The sequence below is a fragment of the Diadema setosum genome, chromosome 9 (genome assembly GCF_964275005.1).
Source record: "Diadema setosum chromosome 9, eeDiaSeto1, whole genome shotgun sequence".
Taxonomy (NCBI): domain Eukaryota; kingdom Metazoa; phylum Echinodermata; class Echinoidea; order Diadematoida; family Diadematidae; genus Diadema; species Diadema setosum.
Window position 1 is genome coordinate 20,863,151 of NC_092693.1, and position 20,571 is coordinate 20,883,721.

A 20,571-nucleotide genomic window follows, 5' to 3' on the forward strand; every position below is an offset into this window, starting at 1 on the left:
CGCATTTCAGCATTCGCATGGGTCGTTTGACATCGCATTTAAATCCATGATTTTAGATATGATGCCTCGAACCGATTTTGCTCAAATTTCGTGAGTAACTAGGAAACTTGTGAAGCTTTATGGACATAATCAAGCAAATTGCCGCAGTCCTTTCATTTTCGCGTTGCATTGCAAAAAAGCGTGGAGACTCCTTATAAGGGGTGCCCCGGGGGTTACTTATAAGGGGGACGGGGTTACTTATAAGGGGGACGGGTTACTTATAAGGAGGGGCCCCCCTTGCTTGTGAGTGGGTTTCCCGAACTGATTTGAGCGTGTAGAGTGAAACCGAATTAATCTTTCCACATTAAAACCAAAAAGAATAACTGTTAAAGCTTATACATCATCGTATAGAAACACTAGGCCTAACGTGTTTAACTTTTGTACTAGGGGCAGGGCATACTAGTGTAACTGTTTAGTACGTACGTTGGCAACATAAGAACATCAATATTATCCCACTAGTGATTACATACATTATTTTCAATACCCGGGACTACACAAAAGTCTACTTGCCTGCGCTGCCGATACTTATTGAAGCAATTTCCCTGCGACGAAGTAGTTTCGCCTTTAAATCGTTCCGCTTCCTTTTCAAATCCTCGAGTTGTTTTAAAGTGTTCGACATATTGCTTTCAGGGCTGTTTGTCTCTATTAAGTTATTATAGAACTCTGGATTCTACGACTTTCTCTCGTTGTCTCCGGCTCGTTCCAAGCCAAGCAAAGCCAACAACCACCCGCGCGCCCATGGCGCCACGGTTCGCTCGCGCTCGCTTGGTGATCGCGCTCTGCGTACGCGTGGGAATGCGGGGGGGGGGGGGGTGGTACTTGCCGTCCCCCTGTAAGAAATAGCGATCAATCATTAAAAACCAAAATGAAAAATGAAGGCACATTTCTTGTCTAAAAGTTGCAGGATAATACACTAATAATATACATTATCATAATCGATACATTAAATTTAGTGTATGGATGGTAGCCTGGCGTCCTCCAGTGTGTGTGACCCCTGAAACATACCTTTAGTAAACCTTTCATCTTCCTTTTCTTCTTTGCTTTCTAGCAATAGGCCTATAAGAATAATTTTCATTGCTCGAACAATGCGATCACCTTTAAGCTGTTCGTGAATGCATTTCAGACGCTCTGCCCGTACTCATAGTAAAATGAATAGTTTTCATAAGTTATGATCATAGTCCTTCGTAGTGATTTGTACAGTGTGTGTGTGTGTGTGTGTGTGCGTGTGTGTGTGTGTGTGTGTGTTTGATTCCCTAGAAATTTGATTTATACAATAAACGCGACTTTTATACTCTGTTTTTACAAATAGTCCCTACCGTGGGAGGGGGTATCCCCCTCCCACATCTTCTCCAGCTCTGTCGCTTCGCTCCCTTTTAGGCACCGATGATCTCACACCGTTAATGTGCCCCCTTATGCTATAATCATAGTGCTTTGAGATTTTGCCCCCCCCCCCCAAAAAAAAAAAACAAAAAACAAACAAACAAACAAACAAACAAAAAACAAAAACAAAAAAAAAACCAACAACAACACAACACAACAACAACAACAACAACAACAACAACAACAACAAAACAAACAAACAAACAAACAAAAAACATAAGTGTTCTTGCGCGCTTGCTGGGGAACGTTTCATGAAGCGTTTTGTCAGATATTTTATCTGACAAACTGTAATTAGCTACTGAAATCCTTGCGTCTGATTGGCTGAGAACAAATTCGTCTGACAAATTTTTCGGAAAAAGTGCTTCATGAAATGCCCCCAGAACATGATAGTACTGAAAGATACGCGGCGGGGGAGGTGAAATCCCAACGAAGTGACTTGTCCGTGGCGCCCACAACTTGAGTAGAGGAGAGGCCTGGAATCCTAATGAACTTACTTCTACCAATCGAATGGAACAGTTTCGCCGTTTTGCCGATAATGCAATATCCTACATGACCATTGACAATCAACATCATACGCAAAATCTTCAAGAGGACCTAAACAAAATTGTTGACTGGGCGAGAAAATGGATGATGGTTTTGAACACAGATAAGTGTAAGATTTTGACAATATCCAAGAAAAGAAGAAAGGTGCAACACGTGTATCATCTAGATAACGCCCCTCTTGAACAATGTTGAATCTGTTGAATCCGTGAAGTACTTGGGTGTAACCATCACTTCTGATTTGAAGTGGACCAAACACATCAACAATACTGTCAATAAAGCAAATAACGTCCTTGCATTTCTAAGACGCAATCTTCGCATAAAATCTTCTGATGTTAAAGCCACAGCTTACAAAACGTTGGTTCGACCAATCATTGTTGAGTATGCTTCCACAGTTTGAGACCCATCTTCCAAGAACCTAATCCACAAAGTGGAAATTGTCCAGAGAAGAGCTGCGAGATTTACTTTAAATCACTACCATAACACCTCAAGTGTCACCAAAATGCTGCAAGAACTTGATTGGACCACTCTGGAATAACGCAGAGAAAATGACAGGCTAATTATGATGTACAAAATACACAATAGTCTTACTCCTCTTTCAGCGAGAGCCTCGCAACCACACTCCTATCAGGTACCATACTCGAGAACTGAATCGCATCGCCATTCGTTCTTTCCAAAAACTGTAAGGAACTGGAATTCCCTGTCGTCAGAAATTGTTTCAGCGCCTTCTGTGTGATCATTCCGCAACCGTCTAATGGTTGATCACAGTGGCTAGTTGTTTTTCGTCAAATTTTCTATGTGCTTGTAAATATCTGTGAATAAACTATATTATAATGTAAATAGCACAGTCTGCAAGAATCTTCAGCCTATTGAAGAAGGCAGACTTAACCCTATAAAGCCAAAGGGGGGGGGGGGCACATTGTGCCCCCACCATATTTTCGTTTGCCACTCCTACACCCTTCACCCGATTTCATCCAAATTTGGTGACTTTTCCTAAATTGCAAACATTTTGATATATAATTTAGCTAGGTCCGATATTGCTGGTTGCCATGGCAACCGTAAACTGACAACCATGTTTGTCAGATTTTGCATGATTTTCTATTCTAATTTCAGTTAACAGTATAATAATGGATGAAATGGGGGTTTTCTTGGCTGTAATTTGCTGAAGGACTAACATGTGAAGTAATCATGGTTGTGAATTACCCTGAATGGTCTTCTTATTATTTCTTTTATTCTTATATCACATAGGCATCAAACAATAGATATCATAGAAATAATCGAAAATACAGCATTTTCAAAGACTACCCTTTTATTTTGTGTTATCTTCACACAAGCTTTGCCTGTAATATCATTTTTTTTTATCATATTATCAATCTGCAAACTCAAAATGCAATATTTTGGAAATATGAAATGTGATACCAACATAATGTACCCATTCCAAGCAATACATCATAGGTTTCATGTATTTCTTTATATTGTAATGAATAGCGCCTCCACATGTTGACCTTGAGAAATTTCAACTATAACTAATAGTGAAGGTTGACTACTTTTCCTTTGTGGTGAATATGAAAATGATTGATATAAAATGAAAGCATATTTACTGGAGATAAAAATTAAAAAGAAAAAAACATGATTTTTAGCGTATTTTCTATGTATTTCTTTATATTTTGGTAAATAGCGCCCTCAGTGGATGACCTTGAGAAATTTCTAATGTTGGGTCATGTAGAGAATGAGTTGTTCTACCCATGTGCCAAATATGATTGTCATACATCATATAATAAAGAAGTTATTGTGCCCCCCCCCCCCCCCCCCCCGTGGGCCTGGAAGGGGTCAAAATAGCTTGGGCTTTAAAGGGTTAATCAGAAGAAGAAGAAGAAGAAGAAGAAGAAGAAGAAGAAGAAGAAGAAGAAGAAGAAGAAGAAGAAAGACGGGGTTCAACTCCTGTCAAATCACACCATCTGGGACCTGTTACACACCCGGATGTCCAAGCAACAATGTTTCATGAAATACAACACAATTTGATAACAACTCGTTCCCAGCCATATCTCAGCAACCTACGTTGGCAGAAATGACCACCTCCTCGAGTACACAGTCCCGGAAGCCACAACTGATACTTACAAAATAAAATACTATTTTTTCCCAAGAATATCAAGACGGTGAAACCGTCTGCCATACTGTGCAGTTATACTTCCAGGACACCTACTGCTTTCCCAAGAAGCTGCACTCCCATCTATTCGGAAAATGCAGTCCCCAGTGGGGGTTCAGGATGCTATAGGCCCTAGATCCACCGGCTTGGTTTTTAATTGCACCCAGGATTTATGTTTGTTTGTTTGTTTGTTTGTTTGTTTGTTTTTTTGTTTGTTTGTTTGTTTGTTTTTTAGGGGGGTATATTTGATCATTTGCTATCTGTAATGAAATACACTCCGTCCGTTGGCCTTTGATGTCTACATGTACAGGCCCGTAACTGTGGTGGTGGTGGTGGGGGGGGGGGGAGGGGTGTTCACAATTAGAAAAGTGTACCTTTTTAGTTCAAGTTTATGCTCAGTTCCGTTATTTTATACATACCTATAAATAGCAACACCAAGCAGCAAACTGGCCGGTTGAGGGGGGGGGGGGTCCGCGGAACCCCTAACTCCCCCACCCCACCCCCATCCTGACCATATAGCTTCCTGTGAAAAGCTGCAACAGGGATTACTCCTTCAAGGTTCAAGGTTCAAGGAGTGGAGGGGAGGGGAGGAGGAGTAAGCAGAATAGTCATGGTGTAGGCCCTATAATTGTCTCCAATGCCTGAACATGAAAGTGTACCCAGCGCAAGTAGATTCTAGGCCTCCTCACTGAACGGGTACTTTGGATCGCGCAAATACCGACTTCCATGTTTAGACTAGTATACAGGTGTAGGCCTACTTGTATAAGGCAAAGACTTGAACCCTTGATGTCATTATGAAAAAAAAAGCGCGCGCACACACACACACACACATTCTGTTTAGCATGCTCATTCCGTGTGGAGGCATAACGTGCTATAAGCGGAGCTGTACACGTGGGACTGATGGCAGAATAATGGCAAGCGCATTCCTTTACAGAAGTTCAACAGGCGTAAAAAAAGAAGAAGAAAGAAATGATACCGATGATGTGTTACCAATACTCAGTATATACCAGATGCGAAACTCGTTTCCATTGATAAGAAGGCATCAAAGAGGTACAATCTCTTTGTACTGCACTGTAACTACTATTTCCGTGCGCGCGCGGAACTTGTCCTTTGACGGTCGTTCTCAGTTTGTTCGGAGAGCCGAGAGTGACGGTTTTCTGACTTAAAACTGTCTTGATAACCTCGTCGTCAAGCTCTAGATACGTGTATTATTCTCAAACAAACCTGTGAAGATTCTGAGGAGTAAAAAAAAAAGAAAAAGAAAAAGAAAAGTGCAAAATGGCTGCTAATAGTGACGATGTCATCAGTGTCAGCGATAAACCGTCAACGAAGAACAACTCGGGGTCGCAGAAAGTGGTCCTTCGTAAGCAGGTGTCCCTCCTCGACTGCGTCGCTTTAGGTGCCGGCACCATCATCGGGTCTGGAATCTTTATCTCCCCGAAAGGCGTGCTGGCGAACACGGGAAGCCTCGGGATGTCGCTGATCGTGTGGGTTGTCAGCGGCTTCTTATCCATCATGGGTGCGCTGAGCTACGCCGAGCTCGGCACGACGTTCGTCAAGTCGGGCGGCGACTTCGTTTTCCTCCTGGATGGGTTGTCCCCTCTCCTTGCTTTCCTTCGCCTGTGGACGTCGATAGTGTCTATAAGGACGGGGGCCTGGACCGTGCTCTCGATCACCTTCGCGAAGTACGCCTTATCTCCTTTCTTCTACAGCTGCGACGATACCCCTTTTCTCGCCGAACGGCTTCTTGCGGCTTGTGCTCTTTGTAAGTTATAAGATGTAATCACCAGGGCGTGATATAGGAACAAGCCACGAAAACAAAGTGCAATAAAGATCATACATCATGAAACATGACGTCTTCCAAAAACCAATGTCTTTGGTGTAGTCTTACTCACTTGACCGGACCTTGATGCAAATTTAGGACCTTTGATTAATTTCAGTCATAATATGGTATACGTCTTTAACATTTCGACAGCATTTATTTCTATTGTTTTTTATATTACAGTTTATAATGAAACATGTATGATTATGAACTTGATGATAGAAATCTTGACAATGTGACTCTTATTCAGCTGATCAGTGATTGCTTTACAGACCTTGTCTATTATTTCCATATTTATGCTATACCCAGTGATTCAAACATTGACCTGATCTGTGTGCTTTTATCGATTTGCAGTGTCGGAATCTTGTCGGGTAACAAAATGGCCTAATATTACTCCTTGCAAGATTACCTGAAAACGTAAAATAGAAGTAGCCACGAGACGTCGATAGGCAAAGTTCACCTTTAATTTGTTATGTTTATGTGCGAATTTGTTTAGCCATAACATTATAATATTTTTCACAGTAGGTGACACGGCATTTGCTGCTTCGACAATTGCTCCGGTCTTTTTTCTTTTTTTCTTTTTTTCCTCCAAGGACTTGGGTTTGGGTGAGGGTTGTGATATGGTTTTAGGTTTAATTTGCTGTGAGGATTAGGATTAGGATGAAGGTCATAGGGTTATGTTTGTGGCTAAAAAAAAAAGTTTTCGTTGACTTAGCGTGCAGATATTTCATGGGAGCAATTGTCGCAGCTCGGAACAAATACATATAAAACCATGCCCATAATTGTATCCTTGTCTCCACGCATGAGCTCTGGTGAGTGCAAAACAATGTCAGTTTCACGGGGTCATGATCATAAATACCTTTGGCGATAACCCTCATGCAAATTCAAAACACCAAGCTCCACTGAAGCTCAGTGTATATTTTTGTTTAAATTATAGTAGCCGCCTGATGGTGACCGTAATTCATCGTCATTTTCGAGAGGTCATCATTGCAAATTTGACCTCCGGTATCTCTGTTACACTATATTATTTATTTACTATCTCATTCTGCGTTTTGTGTCTGCAGATATTTTGACTTCTTTAATCGGGTAGACTGTCGGTAATTCCGTGATGAGGCGTGCGTGGTCTTGTGCTTACAATGTATTTTTAAAGGGGGTTGGAGTAGACGCATTAGCGAGATATGGAAAGACATGACTTTTCTCACATTGGATGCTGTATAATCGTATTCTGGCATGGCGTTTTGGCATGGTCATCTATGAAAGTCGATCATGGAGTAATTTTTTTTCTCCCCTATAACGGTCACCTGTATCTCACACGCCCCTGCATTTAATGCTGAAAATCGCCAACCACATACAACATTAAAAATATATTCCACAAACCAGAAGCATTGTTTGAAATACTCGAAGATTTAGTTTTTAGACGATTCATGTGTGTATGGATTTGTGGTACCAACTCTCTAGGTCTAATGTTTTACGTGAATTGCGCCAGTGTCACGTGGAGTAGACGTGTACAAGTCGTTTTCAGTGCGGCGAAGTTCGTGGCTATTCTTGTCATCGTCTTCTCGGGTTTGGTAGTCTTAGGTCAAGGTGAGTGCTATCATATTTTTACTTTTCTGTTCATCTTATTCATTTAGGCCTATAGTAATTCTGTAATGTGTGTAATCAATTGTTTACACAGATCAAATATGAAAGATATCGGACGGAATAATGGAGACACCAACAGATGGAAAAAAAGGAAAAATGCTAACAGGGAAATTTGTCTCCTATTAACCCTATAAAGCCCAAGGGGGGCACATTGTGCCAACCACCATATTTTCGTTTGACACTCCTACACCCTTTAATCGATTTCAACCAAATTTGGTGACTTTTCCTAAAATCTTATTGCAAACATTTTGATATATAATTTAGCTATGTCTGATATTGCTGGTTGCCATGGAAACCGTAAACTGACAACCATGTTCGTCAGATTTTGAATGATTTTCTGTTTCAATTTCACCTAACAATATGATAATGGATGAAATGGGGGTTTTCTTGGCTGTAATTTGCTGAAGGACCAAAATGTGAAGTAATTATGGTTGTGAATTACCCTGAAATGGTCTTCTTATTATTTCCTTTATTTCTTATATGACATAGGCATCAAACAATAGATATAATAGAAATAATCGAAAATACAGCATTTTCCAAAGACTACCCTTTTATTTTGTGTTATCTTCACACAAGCTTTGCCTGTAATATCATTTTTTTAATCATATTATCAATCTGCAAACTCAAAATTTCAATATTTTGGAAATATGAAATGTGATACTAATATATGTACCCATTCCAAGCAATACATCATAGGTTTCATATATTTCTTTATATTGTAACGAGTAGCGCCCCCACATGTTGACCTTGAGAAATTTCAACCATATAACAAATAGTGAAGGTTGACTTGCTTTTCCTTTTTGGTAAATATGAAATGATTGATATGAAATAAAAACATATATACTGGGGATAAAGAAATAAAAAGAAAAAACATGATTTTAGCGTATTTCCTATGTATTTCTGTATATTTTGGTAAATAGCGCCCTCAGTGGATGACTTTGAGAAATTTCAAATGTTGGGTCATGTAGAGTATGAGTTGCTCTACCCATGTGCCAAATATGACGGTCATGCATCGTATAATAAAGAAGTTATATAGAGCCTGGAAGGGGTCAAAATAGCTTGGGCTTTATAGTGTGTAAATACAGTTCTGGTCGAGGTGAGGATTTAGCTTTTAACGTTTTGCGAGATATTCAGAAACCACTCTGTGAAATGACAAAAAGCATGCAATTTTAAGGGGTATCAAATGTTTATTTGATGAAAATCGGTTTTGAAATGGCTAAGATATCCAAAAACAAGGTGAAACAAAGAGATCCTAATAAAAGGCGTGGCATGTCGCCTTTTATTATTATCACTTTTTTTGATATCTCAGCCATTTGAAAACCAATTTTCATGAAATAAACGTTGAATCTTTCTTAGAATTACATGTCATGCTCTTTCATATTTCATAAGAGGTTTCTCATTATCTCACTTAGGAATGTTCAAAAACATGAATCCCCACCTCAACCAGTACTATACAGTCCCTTTAATGACTATACGCCGCAATCAAGGAGAGGAATATGATGTGTAATGGAAATTCTGGAGTCGTATAACTATAAATAAAATGAAAATCATAAAATATATGCACTATTGTTATTGAGTAAGCATATACTCTCTGAAAAAAAGAAGAGTGAAAATCTTCACTCTTGAAAGAGCTAGTGAATAACAGAAAAGAGTGAGTTTCGAGTGAAATTGGAGTGAATTTGAATTAGTTTTCACTAATTTTAGAGTGACCTCAGGGATCACTCGGAGATGAAGAGTGAGTTTCGAGTGAAATTGGAGTGAATTTTGAATGAAAATGTTCATTTTCACTAATTTTGGAGTGACCTCGGGGATCACTCGAAGATTTTTCTGTTATTCACACCTAAAAGAGTGAACATTTTCACTCTTCTTTTTTTTTTAGAGAGTATAATAGGATTAATTATAACTAAAACTTTTGCAACCATTAGGCGGCACGACCAACTTCGAGCACAGCTTCGAATCCTCGCAAAACTTCGAGTACACGAAGCTGCCGCTCGCTGTCTACTATGCACTCTTCGCTTATGCCGGATGGTAAGTGGCTTATATACAGACAGGTGTCAAGGGAACTTGTTAAACTCCTTGCGGGATGTCGTCTTGCTTATGAGAAAAACAAAATGAGAAACTGAAAAAGAACACCTCCAAGCTTCACAGTTATGCTTGTCTCTCGATCAGTAGTCGATCGTTGGATATATGAAACCTTGTGTTATCTATACATGCCAGCTCAGCTAGTATCCGTCAACACAAATCTGACGATCGAACCCATGAAATCCGATAATGTCGACTATAGACGGGTGATATATGACGTCGACTATAGACAGGTGATATACGTATAGGGCCCATAGTTGTTGTTTGGGCGATGAAACTTATTTTTTTGACATTATTGTAATCATGTTCGCTATCACAAAACGAAGAAAAGAAAGAAAACGTTCACGATATACAAGGGATTCTGTGCTCTCGCCACGATTATCAGTCAGACAACCAAAGATATATTGCTAGGACAACATACTTCCATATTTCATCCGTGCCTTTATGTCCTTTGCGTGCAAAATGTAAGAGCAGCCATTATATGTTATATATATATTGAGACCTACTTTGGAACTCTCGACAGGTTCAATGCTACAATCTGTAACATACAGGTTTAGTCAATAAATCCCTGTTCAAGGGAACACAGGAGGCCGAGATTTTTTTTCAGACACCGCCGTCAATGCAGAACTCATAAGACTAACTCGGAATACTCGGGGTTAAGTTGAAAGTTTGTACAAATGAAATATGAGCTCCCGATTTGTCCTCCTGTGTACTTTATCTTCACGTATATAGGCCTAATTCCTGAATTCCGGGGCAGTTCGACTTGTATCACGACAGACATGCAGCCATGCAGATTAATAAACTGTTTACTTTCCTAATTGGATGTTATTGCCCATATGCCACACAATGTTGGTATTTCATTGCTGACACCGAGCCAAAATGTCAGGTGATATAATTGTCGTTCCTCCATGTATGTTGATTTCTTGAAGTCATGATCCCTACGCAACTTTGAAATATTCTTTTCTTTATGATAGACCGAGAGTTCATAGAAATATTTTGTCACGATAGATCAATTATTCATAACCAGTAGACCAGATAGCCATTCAAATGTTGGCAAAGCTGTATAAAATCAGATTAGAGTCAGTTGTACAAAGCAGAACCAGCACCAAAGACTGGCGATCTCTCTGGTACCTTGTCAACGTATTTACCATGTTCATGCACAAGAAAATGCATCCTATTTTTTTTTTTTTCATTATTATGTCAGTATATTGAATCGACTATATTACATTGTATATTTTTTCCCATTCCATTTGATTCCAAGGTTGCGTACGAGCAATTCAGTCGTGAAAATATCAATCGCATTTTTCTGTGCCAGATTCGCTCAATAGATTTTTTATGGTTACAGAGACTGCATGGGTGTTTTTGTTTCCGTTTTCTAATTTTAGTGATTCTTGTAAAACTCGTTTGCTTCCATTATTTCGTGAATATAAAAAAGAGACACGGACCGCGGTCTATGAGCCTTGGGGGGTGTTGCAAGAAAGTTGCAATCAATTGCAAATAATTGCTAATTTTGAAACAACCATTCTGATTGGCTCAGGGTCTGCCCTATTACGAAGACATGCATGCAACAATGATTTTGATTGGCCAGTGACAATCAGTTGCAAGTTGCAATTGATTGCAACTTTCTCGCAACACCCCCTTGTTTTCATGTTATTGCACAGCTAACCACACGTTGTTACACGTGCCACATGCAGGTACAATTTTGTCGTGACATCATACACTCACGAGCAGACAGCGAAACTCTATACCTTGTTCGGCTACACACCGCGATGTTAAATTCATCGACAGACTTCCCCTTGGTTCTATTTTCGCTTTTGTTTCCCCAAAATATACGAAATTTGATAGCAGCTGCAGCGAAATGTCTGATCATTAATGTATATCACACATGCAGATACCTCCTTGTCCTGCTTTATATTTGCTTTTATTTTATGTTTCCCAGAAGGAAGAAAACAGTTGCAACCAATTGAAATTTCAACTGGTTCTAGTTGATTTCAACTGGAACTAGTTATCTGCAACAAGTATATCTAATGTCCAGTTCTACTGAAACTTCGGCCACACAGTTTTGTATGCGTGTTATTTAGTGTCAAATACTGCAACTCAAATGTTTACAAAGAAAAAAAAAAACTGAAAGCATATTGCCGTCAAATTACATCACTAATTATACAGGGTATGTACAGTGCAACTCCTCAACCCATTTCGATATTATACAGCCTCTAATAATAACCCTATATACTTATCCTTGGAAACATGAGAATGTGCCTACAATACTTGTGATCATTATAGGCCTATAGTCCTTATCATCATGATCATCAGTCATCCTGTTGTCTCAAGTCCACGCTCCAACCTTCATAATACATGGAGCTTTTCCTTTGGGATTTGGGTTTATGGAGATCACTGTGTAACACAATAACTGCAGGCTGTTGGCGGTAAACACGGCACCGCCGGAATGCCAAGGTCTAGACACAGACCAACCTCTCCCCAAGGGTACAGCTTTTCCACCATCCAGGTCAGGTGGTTTTGGCCTGACCTGCCCCTGGTTGGTAGGTGATCTCATATACCAGTCCTTCCTTCCCTGGAGACATGAAGACACCCCCTAACCATTCGAGTGATGAATAAATGTTCGTTGTCTGTTTGAAATGTACAAACAAACAAAAACAGCAACAACAAATACCAGCCATGACTTGATCGTTTTGCCACTGTTCTTTCCTCAGTTATAGCATGGAGCTACAAACCAAGGAGCTATATAGCTCCTTGTACAAACGAAGCTCCATGGTTATAGGCCCTATGATGTGCACGCAGTCTCTGAATTATTCGCTATTGTGTGTAGGTGAAAGGTCTTATACGTAAAACAAGCCATGGGTTAGGCCTATCACATTGTTTTCACTCTCAACTTCAGCTTGTGTGTTTTTTTTTTTTTTTGGTTTTTTTAGAAAACAGCCCCCAATATAAAAAAAGTTTTCATATCGCAAACATTACAACTAAATACAATCATGAAAGATATGTACATCCAGAATTGATATTGATTTCATATCTCATGTTTCGCAACAAAGTGAAATACATATCACAAGAGAAAACAATCTTTAAAACTCATCAATCAAAAAAACAAAAAAAAAAAAACAACAACAACAACATCGAAACTGATTCTAAAGGTAGATACACGACGCCTGAACAAGTTTTAAAGTAACACAATGTTATAAAATGACGGTTCCAAAGTTCTTAAGTCCATAACGAATAAAAGTGTGGAATATGACGGAATCGATTACAAGCAATGTCCTCCGGTTAACTGCATCCTTAATAGAGAGCAAAGTACTTTAAAACAAATTATCCGAAAGGGATTAAAGAGATAATATAGTTTTGGTTGACGTAGGAAGTCAGATTTTAAACTTTTGTGGGATATTTCAGAAGAGGTTTCTCATCAGCAATACCAAAAATGTAACACGTTTTCGGATTATCCGCCCCTCCTTCCGTTATTAGTTTGTTTTTTGTTTTTTTTTTTGGCAACGTTACTTGAGAACCGTTTAAAAGGTATCCAAATGAAACTTTACATGAGATGTATGAATAAGTGGACGAAGCCGCACCAATTAACATGTGGGTGCACACGCTAGAGGTCAAAGACCATAAGTCAAGGCCAGATTCTACCATTTTACTGGCCATTTCCTCCTGCATGTATATCTCTGCGATGCTTGCAAGGCATACTACACTGAAACTTGATCAGACGCACTTCTCTAGAGATACTATAGAAAAAAGGTTTGGCCCGATGGGGCAAAGTTCCAAGTTCACAGATCAAGTGAAAATGCTACAATTTTCTTGTTTACACTATATCTTGTTTTCTCCATATATGTAAACTGTATTTTAATCTTTTTATGTAACACAGGGCTCTCTTGTAAGAGACTACCCTGTAAAGAACACAGAATGAATAAGCAAGTAAATAGATAAATAAATGAATATATAAATAAATATCTCTGAAATGGCTTATGGTATCTTCATGAAACTTAAACCATATGTATTACATAATATTGATTGTCTTGGGAAGTTTTGGGTCATGAGGTCAAAGGTCAAGGGTCAAGTTGAAATGCTAGAATTAACTATCTAATGCGGAAATTATACAATTTATCTCCATACAGTGGAAATTACTCATCAATATGCATTGTATAATGTTGATCAGTTAAGTTGCCCGATTGTTATGATTCACATAGTCCTGAATAGTCCTGATTTCCCATTTTCGTTTCACCATTCAGGCAGTATTTACCCCAGATCACGGAGGAGATCGTGAATATTAACCGGTAAGTGACTCAGATGGTTGAGTATTGTTAGATATGAAGGTTGCCCGCATCTTTTTTGGTGGAACCAATGTTCAAACGTGCTGATTATAATGCGAGCCAGTGCCCAGTTTTAGCGTAAACGAAGTTGGTGGTCTTGTGTTATAATAGCTGAGAAGTCGTAAAAAAAAAAAAAAAAGCATCAGATTAAACTTGTAGACGACATTGAGAAAGTGTAAGTATTGTATGAATACTGTGCAAATCTAATTCTCTTTCTGACCGGCTTTCCAATTGGTATTGATCTTAAAAAAGAAGTTTTTATTTTTTTTTCATGTTGCTGTCAGCTATCATATATTTGAGTTGTGTGAACTACTCAAAATCAGTAGTATAATGATTTTGTTCACAGATTTTATATTACAAAACAGTGAATCATTTTACGTTATCTTAATGCAGTAATTGCTACTATATAGACAATATATTATGATTATAATGAGTAGACCATCATCATCACTATCACCTCATTTTCATTCTTATTATTATTACAATCATCATCATCATCCTCAGTATCATTGCTTTCTGTAAGTAGACGTCCCTACGTTATCAACAGGATGTTAATTACCCTGTTGTTTTATATATGTGTCTGCGTGTGTGTGTTTGTGTATAATATGTCTGTGTTTGTCCTTTTTATTTTTTGTTGTTAACTCACAGTGTTATTGGTGTAAATGATTGCATCTCTGCAGGACCCTTCCATACGGTCTGATCATATCAATCCTCCTGGTGTCTTGTCTCTACACGCTGACGAACGTGGCTTACTTCGCTGTTCTCTCTCCGATTGAGATCCTCTCCTCCAACGCCGTTGCAGTCGTAAGAATGGACCAATGCCCCGCTGTCATTATTTTACACATTATATTGCACATACAATATTGCTCATGTATTGCACATATATATTACACATAGATAGTACATAATATGTTATTAAAACTTTATGATCCCCCACTGCATTATGTATACATGTACATGAATGTATATATACTTTTTTTTTTTGCAAATTGATAAAACAATATGATTTGTGTAATGCATGCTTTGTACTTAAATTTAATTGAATTGAAACAATAATTATGCTGCATGATACTTGATGATAAAGCTATGAGCTGTACATTTTGCATTTTGCTCCGTTATTGCCACCCTAACAATTTTCAGTCATGAAATTATGTGTGAAGTCGTGAACAAGACAACTTGCAGAAGGATACGGGCCCATGCATGAAATTACAGCAAATTTGACCTTTTTTTTTTTATTTATTTTTTTTTTTTATTTAGAGGGTGGGGTTTGGGTTACTAGCGGGGGATCACTGAATGGATGAGCGGATTTGTTGTTATTGCAATGGTGCACTACATGGAAACCGTTACTTCACATTGAACAGTGACGCCGAGAAATAACAGCTACAACAACGACCACAATTTCGCTCTTACGGTTATAGTCATTCAGTAACAAGGATTTGTTTGTACTGCCAGCAGGGAGGTGCTAGAGAAGGAGAGGCAACTTTAGACCCCGTTTACAGTGCGGGGCCGGGCTCGGCCGCGGCTCGGCCGCGGCCGAGCCTCGCAATTTTGTCCGTTTACACTGCTGGGCTCGGCCGCGCTTTTAATTCAAACCTTTCAATATTTTGTCGTAGTGGCGCTCTGCTTGTAAACAAACGCAATTTGGTATAGTCTGATTTTCAGACCCTTTGTCAACTGGATTCCGTGGCGACGAAGTCGCCGTTCGGGCAAAGGCCTTTGCCGAAGGAAAAAAATCCTTTCCAGGACAAAACCACCTTAAACTACATTAGTTTTCGACGTTGAGGGGGTTAATATCCCGAATAGCGAAAGATACAGGCATAGGGTTTGGAAGCCAGACTAAAATTGCAGTGTAAAACTCACAATTTTAACAGCAATGGATGGTACAGTATTGGCAGAGATGAGAATTGGGCTTTTCACTTTTTGTGAGATATCGAGAAAACACTTATGATATAGTACAGAACATACCATGTTAAGAGGAATTCAAAGTTTAGTTGATGAAAATCGGGTTTGGAATGACTGAAACATCCAAAAACAAAGTAAAACAAAGCGATTGTAATAAAGTGTGGGTCCCACACTTTATCAGAATCGCTCTTTTTGGATATCTCAGCCATTTCAAAACCAGTTTTCATCAAATAAGCATTGAATTCCTCATAGAACTACATGCTCTTTCATATTTCAAAAGCGGTTTCTCATTATCTCACAAAAAATGTTAGAAACCTGAAATTAGGTCTCAACCAAAACTATACGATCCCTTTAGAAACACGCTGGAACACGCTTTAACGGAGTACTTTATTTGAAAGATCAAAATATCCCTTATTAAAAGATAGAAAATTAACATGCGGAAATGTGCGCATTATAGAAAAAATTAGGTTTTTAAGAGGGCCTAATTTTCATTTCCTTTCGATTTGCGAATTAGAAAGAAACTAGAAATATTGAATTCTTTCCTAAACTATTCTAAATCAATTCGAGTATTTCATATAAAATTTTGCGGTGAAATAAAGCTTGTAATTCAGCGAAAGGTGAAATGCGTTCTTCGTCTCCGAACTTCGTCTTGCAACTAGAGCGGTGCCGAGCATGACTTCAAAGCGTAATGGAATGCTAGACATCCCATTGTAACGCCTTGAACCCAAACATGTGTTTGCATGAATTACGAAGAGTTGCCACTCCATCTCTGTAACACCTCCCTGGTCATGTATAGAAAAGAGAGAAACAGAAATAGAAAGAGAAGAATGACGCAGGCGAACGACATGTATCAAAGTCCAGAGGCGAAAGTTCAAATAATTTCCGTCTCCTAGGAGGAGGTCAGGATGCTGGAACGACAAATAGGAAAAATATACAGTGTTCTGGAAATGAAATGAATCGCATTTGATTTTGATCGCGAAACATCGCATACATTAACCTAAATTGACACTAAATGGGACGTACGTTGTATTGCAGGACTACGGGCGACGAGTTCTGGGGTCATTCTGGTGGATTCTGTCCATTAGCGTCTCGATATCTTGCATGGGATCCATCAATGGCGGTCTTTTTTCATCGTCTCGGTAAGTGTTGTGTGTATGTATGTGTGTGCAAGTGTGTGTGTGTGTATGTGTGTGTGTGTGTTGTTGTTGTTTTTGTTTTAGCTCACCTGAACCTCAGACTCAAGTGAGGTATTGCGGTCATCATTGTCCGGCGTCCGTCTTGCGTCGTCGTCATCCGTCGTTCGTAAACATTCAACTAGCTTCTTCTCAAAAACGTAATGTTGGATTTTCACCAGACTTGGCGGGTACTGCAGAATCCTATAATAGGAAGATTGAATCTCAATTTGTTTAAATGGGCACAATGTCCCCCTGGGCCCCCAACCCCATGAGACCAAACCTCGATATTAAAAGAAAAAAATCTTTAATAATTATCTACTCTATAGTACCATACGTAATAGTGACATATTATAAAGCTGTAAGTCCTAAGTATTAGGCATTGATGGCTTTTTTTTTTCAAGTTTGTTCATGGAAGATTCGGGATAGGTGGGTGGGAGGGGGGGGGGGGGAGACCAACCCAATTTTACCATCTATATCTTCATTACTCTTAAAATCACATGGTCAAATCTGTCACCAAATTTCATGCTTATAGTAATGTGTTTCAGCATGATTTGGTCATGGCTATGTAATGAATGTAATCACGATCATAGAATGATACAATTATCATTATCAACGTGGCTATTTTTCGCATCATTGGTAGAAATTATCACCATCAATACCACCAGGTGCGAGCACTCTTACTATTTTTTTTTTATCAACGTGTTTTATGTCGTTATGTTTATGATACGAGAAAATTTGCTATTCAAGCATCAATCCGTTAGCATGAAAAACGACAATAAAAGGATGAAAATTAAAAATTTATGATGTTATCCTGCATGACATATATGTAGAGTTGAGTTTCGGATTTTCTTTGTGCTGTGTTTGTTCCTACCCCCGCCTATCCCGCCCCATCTGGTGGTTGGCGAAGGATGCTGTTTGTGGCATCCCGCGAAGGACACCTGCCCAAGATTGCCTCCATGATCCACATCCGACGTTACTCGCCCCTGCCTGCTGCCGCTGTCATGGTAACAGAACATTTTCAAACAGGCACTTAATTGTGATAACTCAAGTTGACATTTATGAATAAAAGAAAAGAAAAGCAAAACAAACAAATAAACAAATAATAATAATAACAATAATAATAATAATAATAATAATAATAATAATAATAATAATAATAATAATAATAATAATGATAATGTGGATATAATATGAATAATACTGATATTATAGCGCATTTCATGAAGCGAACTTCATGTAAATGTAGTTTCATAAGTTGAATTGTGTTCCGTTTGGTCTAAATAATGATGATGAGAACAATCGCATTTAGCCCATTATGGACAAGTTCCAAACCCGTCTTCAGGAAACGGAAGGCCGCTGATATTTTCCATTTGCAAGGATATTCCATGATTTTGTGAAATTTATATTTGATTTGTCGAAATGCAATCTACCACATGATATGGTAGACATGGTAGAAGATTTGTATTCAGCACTCTAATGCAACAAATGATAAGAAATACGCCTTATCTTATTTTCCAAAATGTAAAAGGACCCATGCTCAGCTTTTAATATCCTACATTGGAAATAGATTATGTAATCCCTAGAAAATGATTTAAATATGCATTTTTGAACCATGCACTATAACTTAGTGATAGTGACGCCATACTTTTCTCCAATATCACAAACATTAATTTCTTTTCTTCTTTGTACGTAGTTGCCAATTTGCTTGTTGATGCTGACTAGTGACAATGTGTACAAGCTCCTAAACTTCCTCAGCTTTTCTCGGTGGGCCTTCATCGCTCTGGCCGTAGCGACTATTCCCTATCATCGCTGGAAGCACCCGGACGCACCACGCCCGTTTAAGGTATACACAAGACTTCGCCTATATGCGGTGGCACGGTGGATCCTGTTAAGAAGTTGTAATAGGAATCCCAGTCTAGCGGGACTGGTTTGACCCGTTCCGTTCCATATAACATGACACGATTAATGTTATTGATGATATCCACGGCGCATCGAAGTCTAGCAAGCAGTTGGTTAAACATGTCGAGAGAAGGAACACAATATTTATGCATTATTACACAGACATATTCGCGGATATAATAGGAACTCTTCAAGCATTAAATTAGGTCTCTTAGTTACTAGGTATATAGGTGTAAAGTTGATGGGGTGTTTTGTGCTTAAAAACTTGATGGCATAAAACTCTGGAAAGGCAGGAAACATTTCATCATTGATAATGTTTTGTCTTTTGGTTTGCTGCTTTTTTGTAACATGAGATGTTGCCCTTCTTTTCAGTCCTTGATCAAATAAGACCTATCGATGTGTCCAGCATGCTGATTATCAATTGCCAGCTGCTTCGCTTCACTGATGGATATAGCTTTATAACTCGAGCCATGTGTGTTCATCAACTCTAAAACCTACCAAGATCGTCTTTCATTAACGGTAGTTTCAAATGATGCTTCTGTTGTCGTTGTTGCTTTTCGCATTTTTTATATGTCAAATGTTTCTATACTCCACTACAGATTCCCGTGGTTATTCCAATCGTATTTTCGTGCTTCGCCTTGTTCGTTGTGGTCATGTCGTTGTACTCGGCACCCGTGGAGTGTGGGATAGGTCTAGCCATAACAGCCGCCGGTATCCCTGTCTACCTGGTAGGCGTGAAGTGGCAAACCAAGCCAGTCTGGCTTGTCGGAATGTCAGGTAAAGATTAAAAAACATTTCCTTTTTTTCAATTGTTATTAGGATCGTTTCTAAGTCTATGTGAATTGCGATAATGTGACATCATAATGGAAACTGAACTCATTTCTAGATTTCTTTCATTGGTGTAATTTTCTCCTTTATCAATTAATGTAAACCTTCCTTCATTTCATCTGCGATCGCAAGCTGGGTAATTTAAAACGTGTTCCATGATATATGCGACTGTAAGAAATTTCCGAAACCCCTTCTCCGGGGATGAAAGTTTATCTATTTGTTAAAAAAAAACAACAACAACAACAACAACAGTTTCCTATATCTTACGATGAATGTATGTATTCATTTATGTGTGTATAGTGTTGTGCTGCTTCTGAATAAGTTAAACATCTATTAATAATTTCACTGCATTACACAGAATGAAAACATGTTCTGATAAGTACGCATCGATGCAAAAATGATAAATAAATAAATAAATAAATAAGTGAATAAATAAATAATATATATATATATATATATATATATATATATATATATATGTATATATACATATATATTCAAGTTTCACGTCTATGCTGTCTGTTAGTATATTTGTTTGTTTTTTTCGTTTCAGAGAGCGTGACCATATTTCTGCAAAAGCTATTTTTGGTCATTTGCCAAGAAGAGAAGACCTGCTGAGTATCCACCGCAACGAAATGGACGGCATCCGTTTCCCAGACGACCGTGTCTTTTCGGATTTATTTTTGAAACATATTTTATTTCATGTCTCTTTTGTCAAGTGACATTCATCAGCTACAAGTCCTCCATTAGCATCATTCTTCAATTCATTAGTGACAAATATACTGAAATACCTTTCAA

At 38.6% G+C, this 20,571-nt stretch overlaps 2 protein-coding genes across 2 annotated transcripts in view; one reads left to right on the forward strand and one right to left on the reverse strand.

Moving 5' to 3' along the window:
* The window catches only part of LOC140232503 (N(6)-adenosine-methyltransferase catalytic subunit METTL3-like), a 60,405-nt gene extending 59,668 nt beyond the window's left edge, over positions 1-737 (reverse strand). Inside the window, exon 1 of the mRNA XM_072312598.1 lies at positions 550-737. Within this exon, the coding sequence (XP_072168699.1) occupies positions 550-658 (109 nt within the window). The 5' untranslated portion in view covers positions 659-737. The remainder of the gene's footprint in view (positions 1-549) is intronic.
* Positions 738-5,263: 4,526 nt separating this feature from the next.
* Positions 5,264-20,458, forward strand: LOC140233160 (cystine/glutamate transporter-like). Its single transcript, XM_072313277.1, has 10 exons — positions 5,264-5,870; positions 7,386-7,511; positions 9,494-9,596; positions 13,889-13,933; positions 14,650-14,773; positions 16,907-17,010; positions 17,954-18,050; positions 18,740-18,889; positions 19,545-19,722; positions 20,327-20,458. The coding sequence occupies exons 1-10, from the start codon at positions 5,384-5,386 to the stop codon at positions 20,389-20,391; spliced, it is 1,479 nt and encodes a 492-aa protein (XP_072169378.1). The 5' UTR covers positions 5,264-5,383; the 3' UTR covers positions 20,392-20,458.
* Positions 20,459-20,571: the final 113 nt, after the last annotated feature.

What these genes read in the sequence shown, in the direction of transcription:
- LOC140233160 (XM_072313277.1), top strand. Translation starts at nt 5,384, where the DNA reads ATGGCTGCTAATAGTGACGATGTCATCAGTGTCAGCGATAAACCGTCA. An exon ending in GAGATCGTGAATATTAACCG is followed by an intron (nt 13,934 to 14,649) that starts GTAAGTGACTCA and finishes GCATCTCTGCAG; the next exon opens with GACCCTTCCATACGGTCTGA. An exon ending in CTGGCTTGTCGGAATGTCAG is followed by an intron (nt 19,723 to 20,326) that starts GTAAAGATTAAA and finishes TTTTCGTTTCAG; the next exon opens with AGAGCGTGACCATATTTCTG.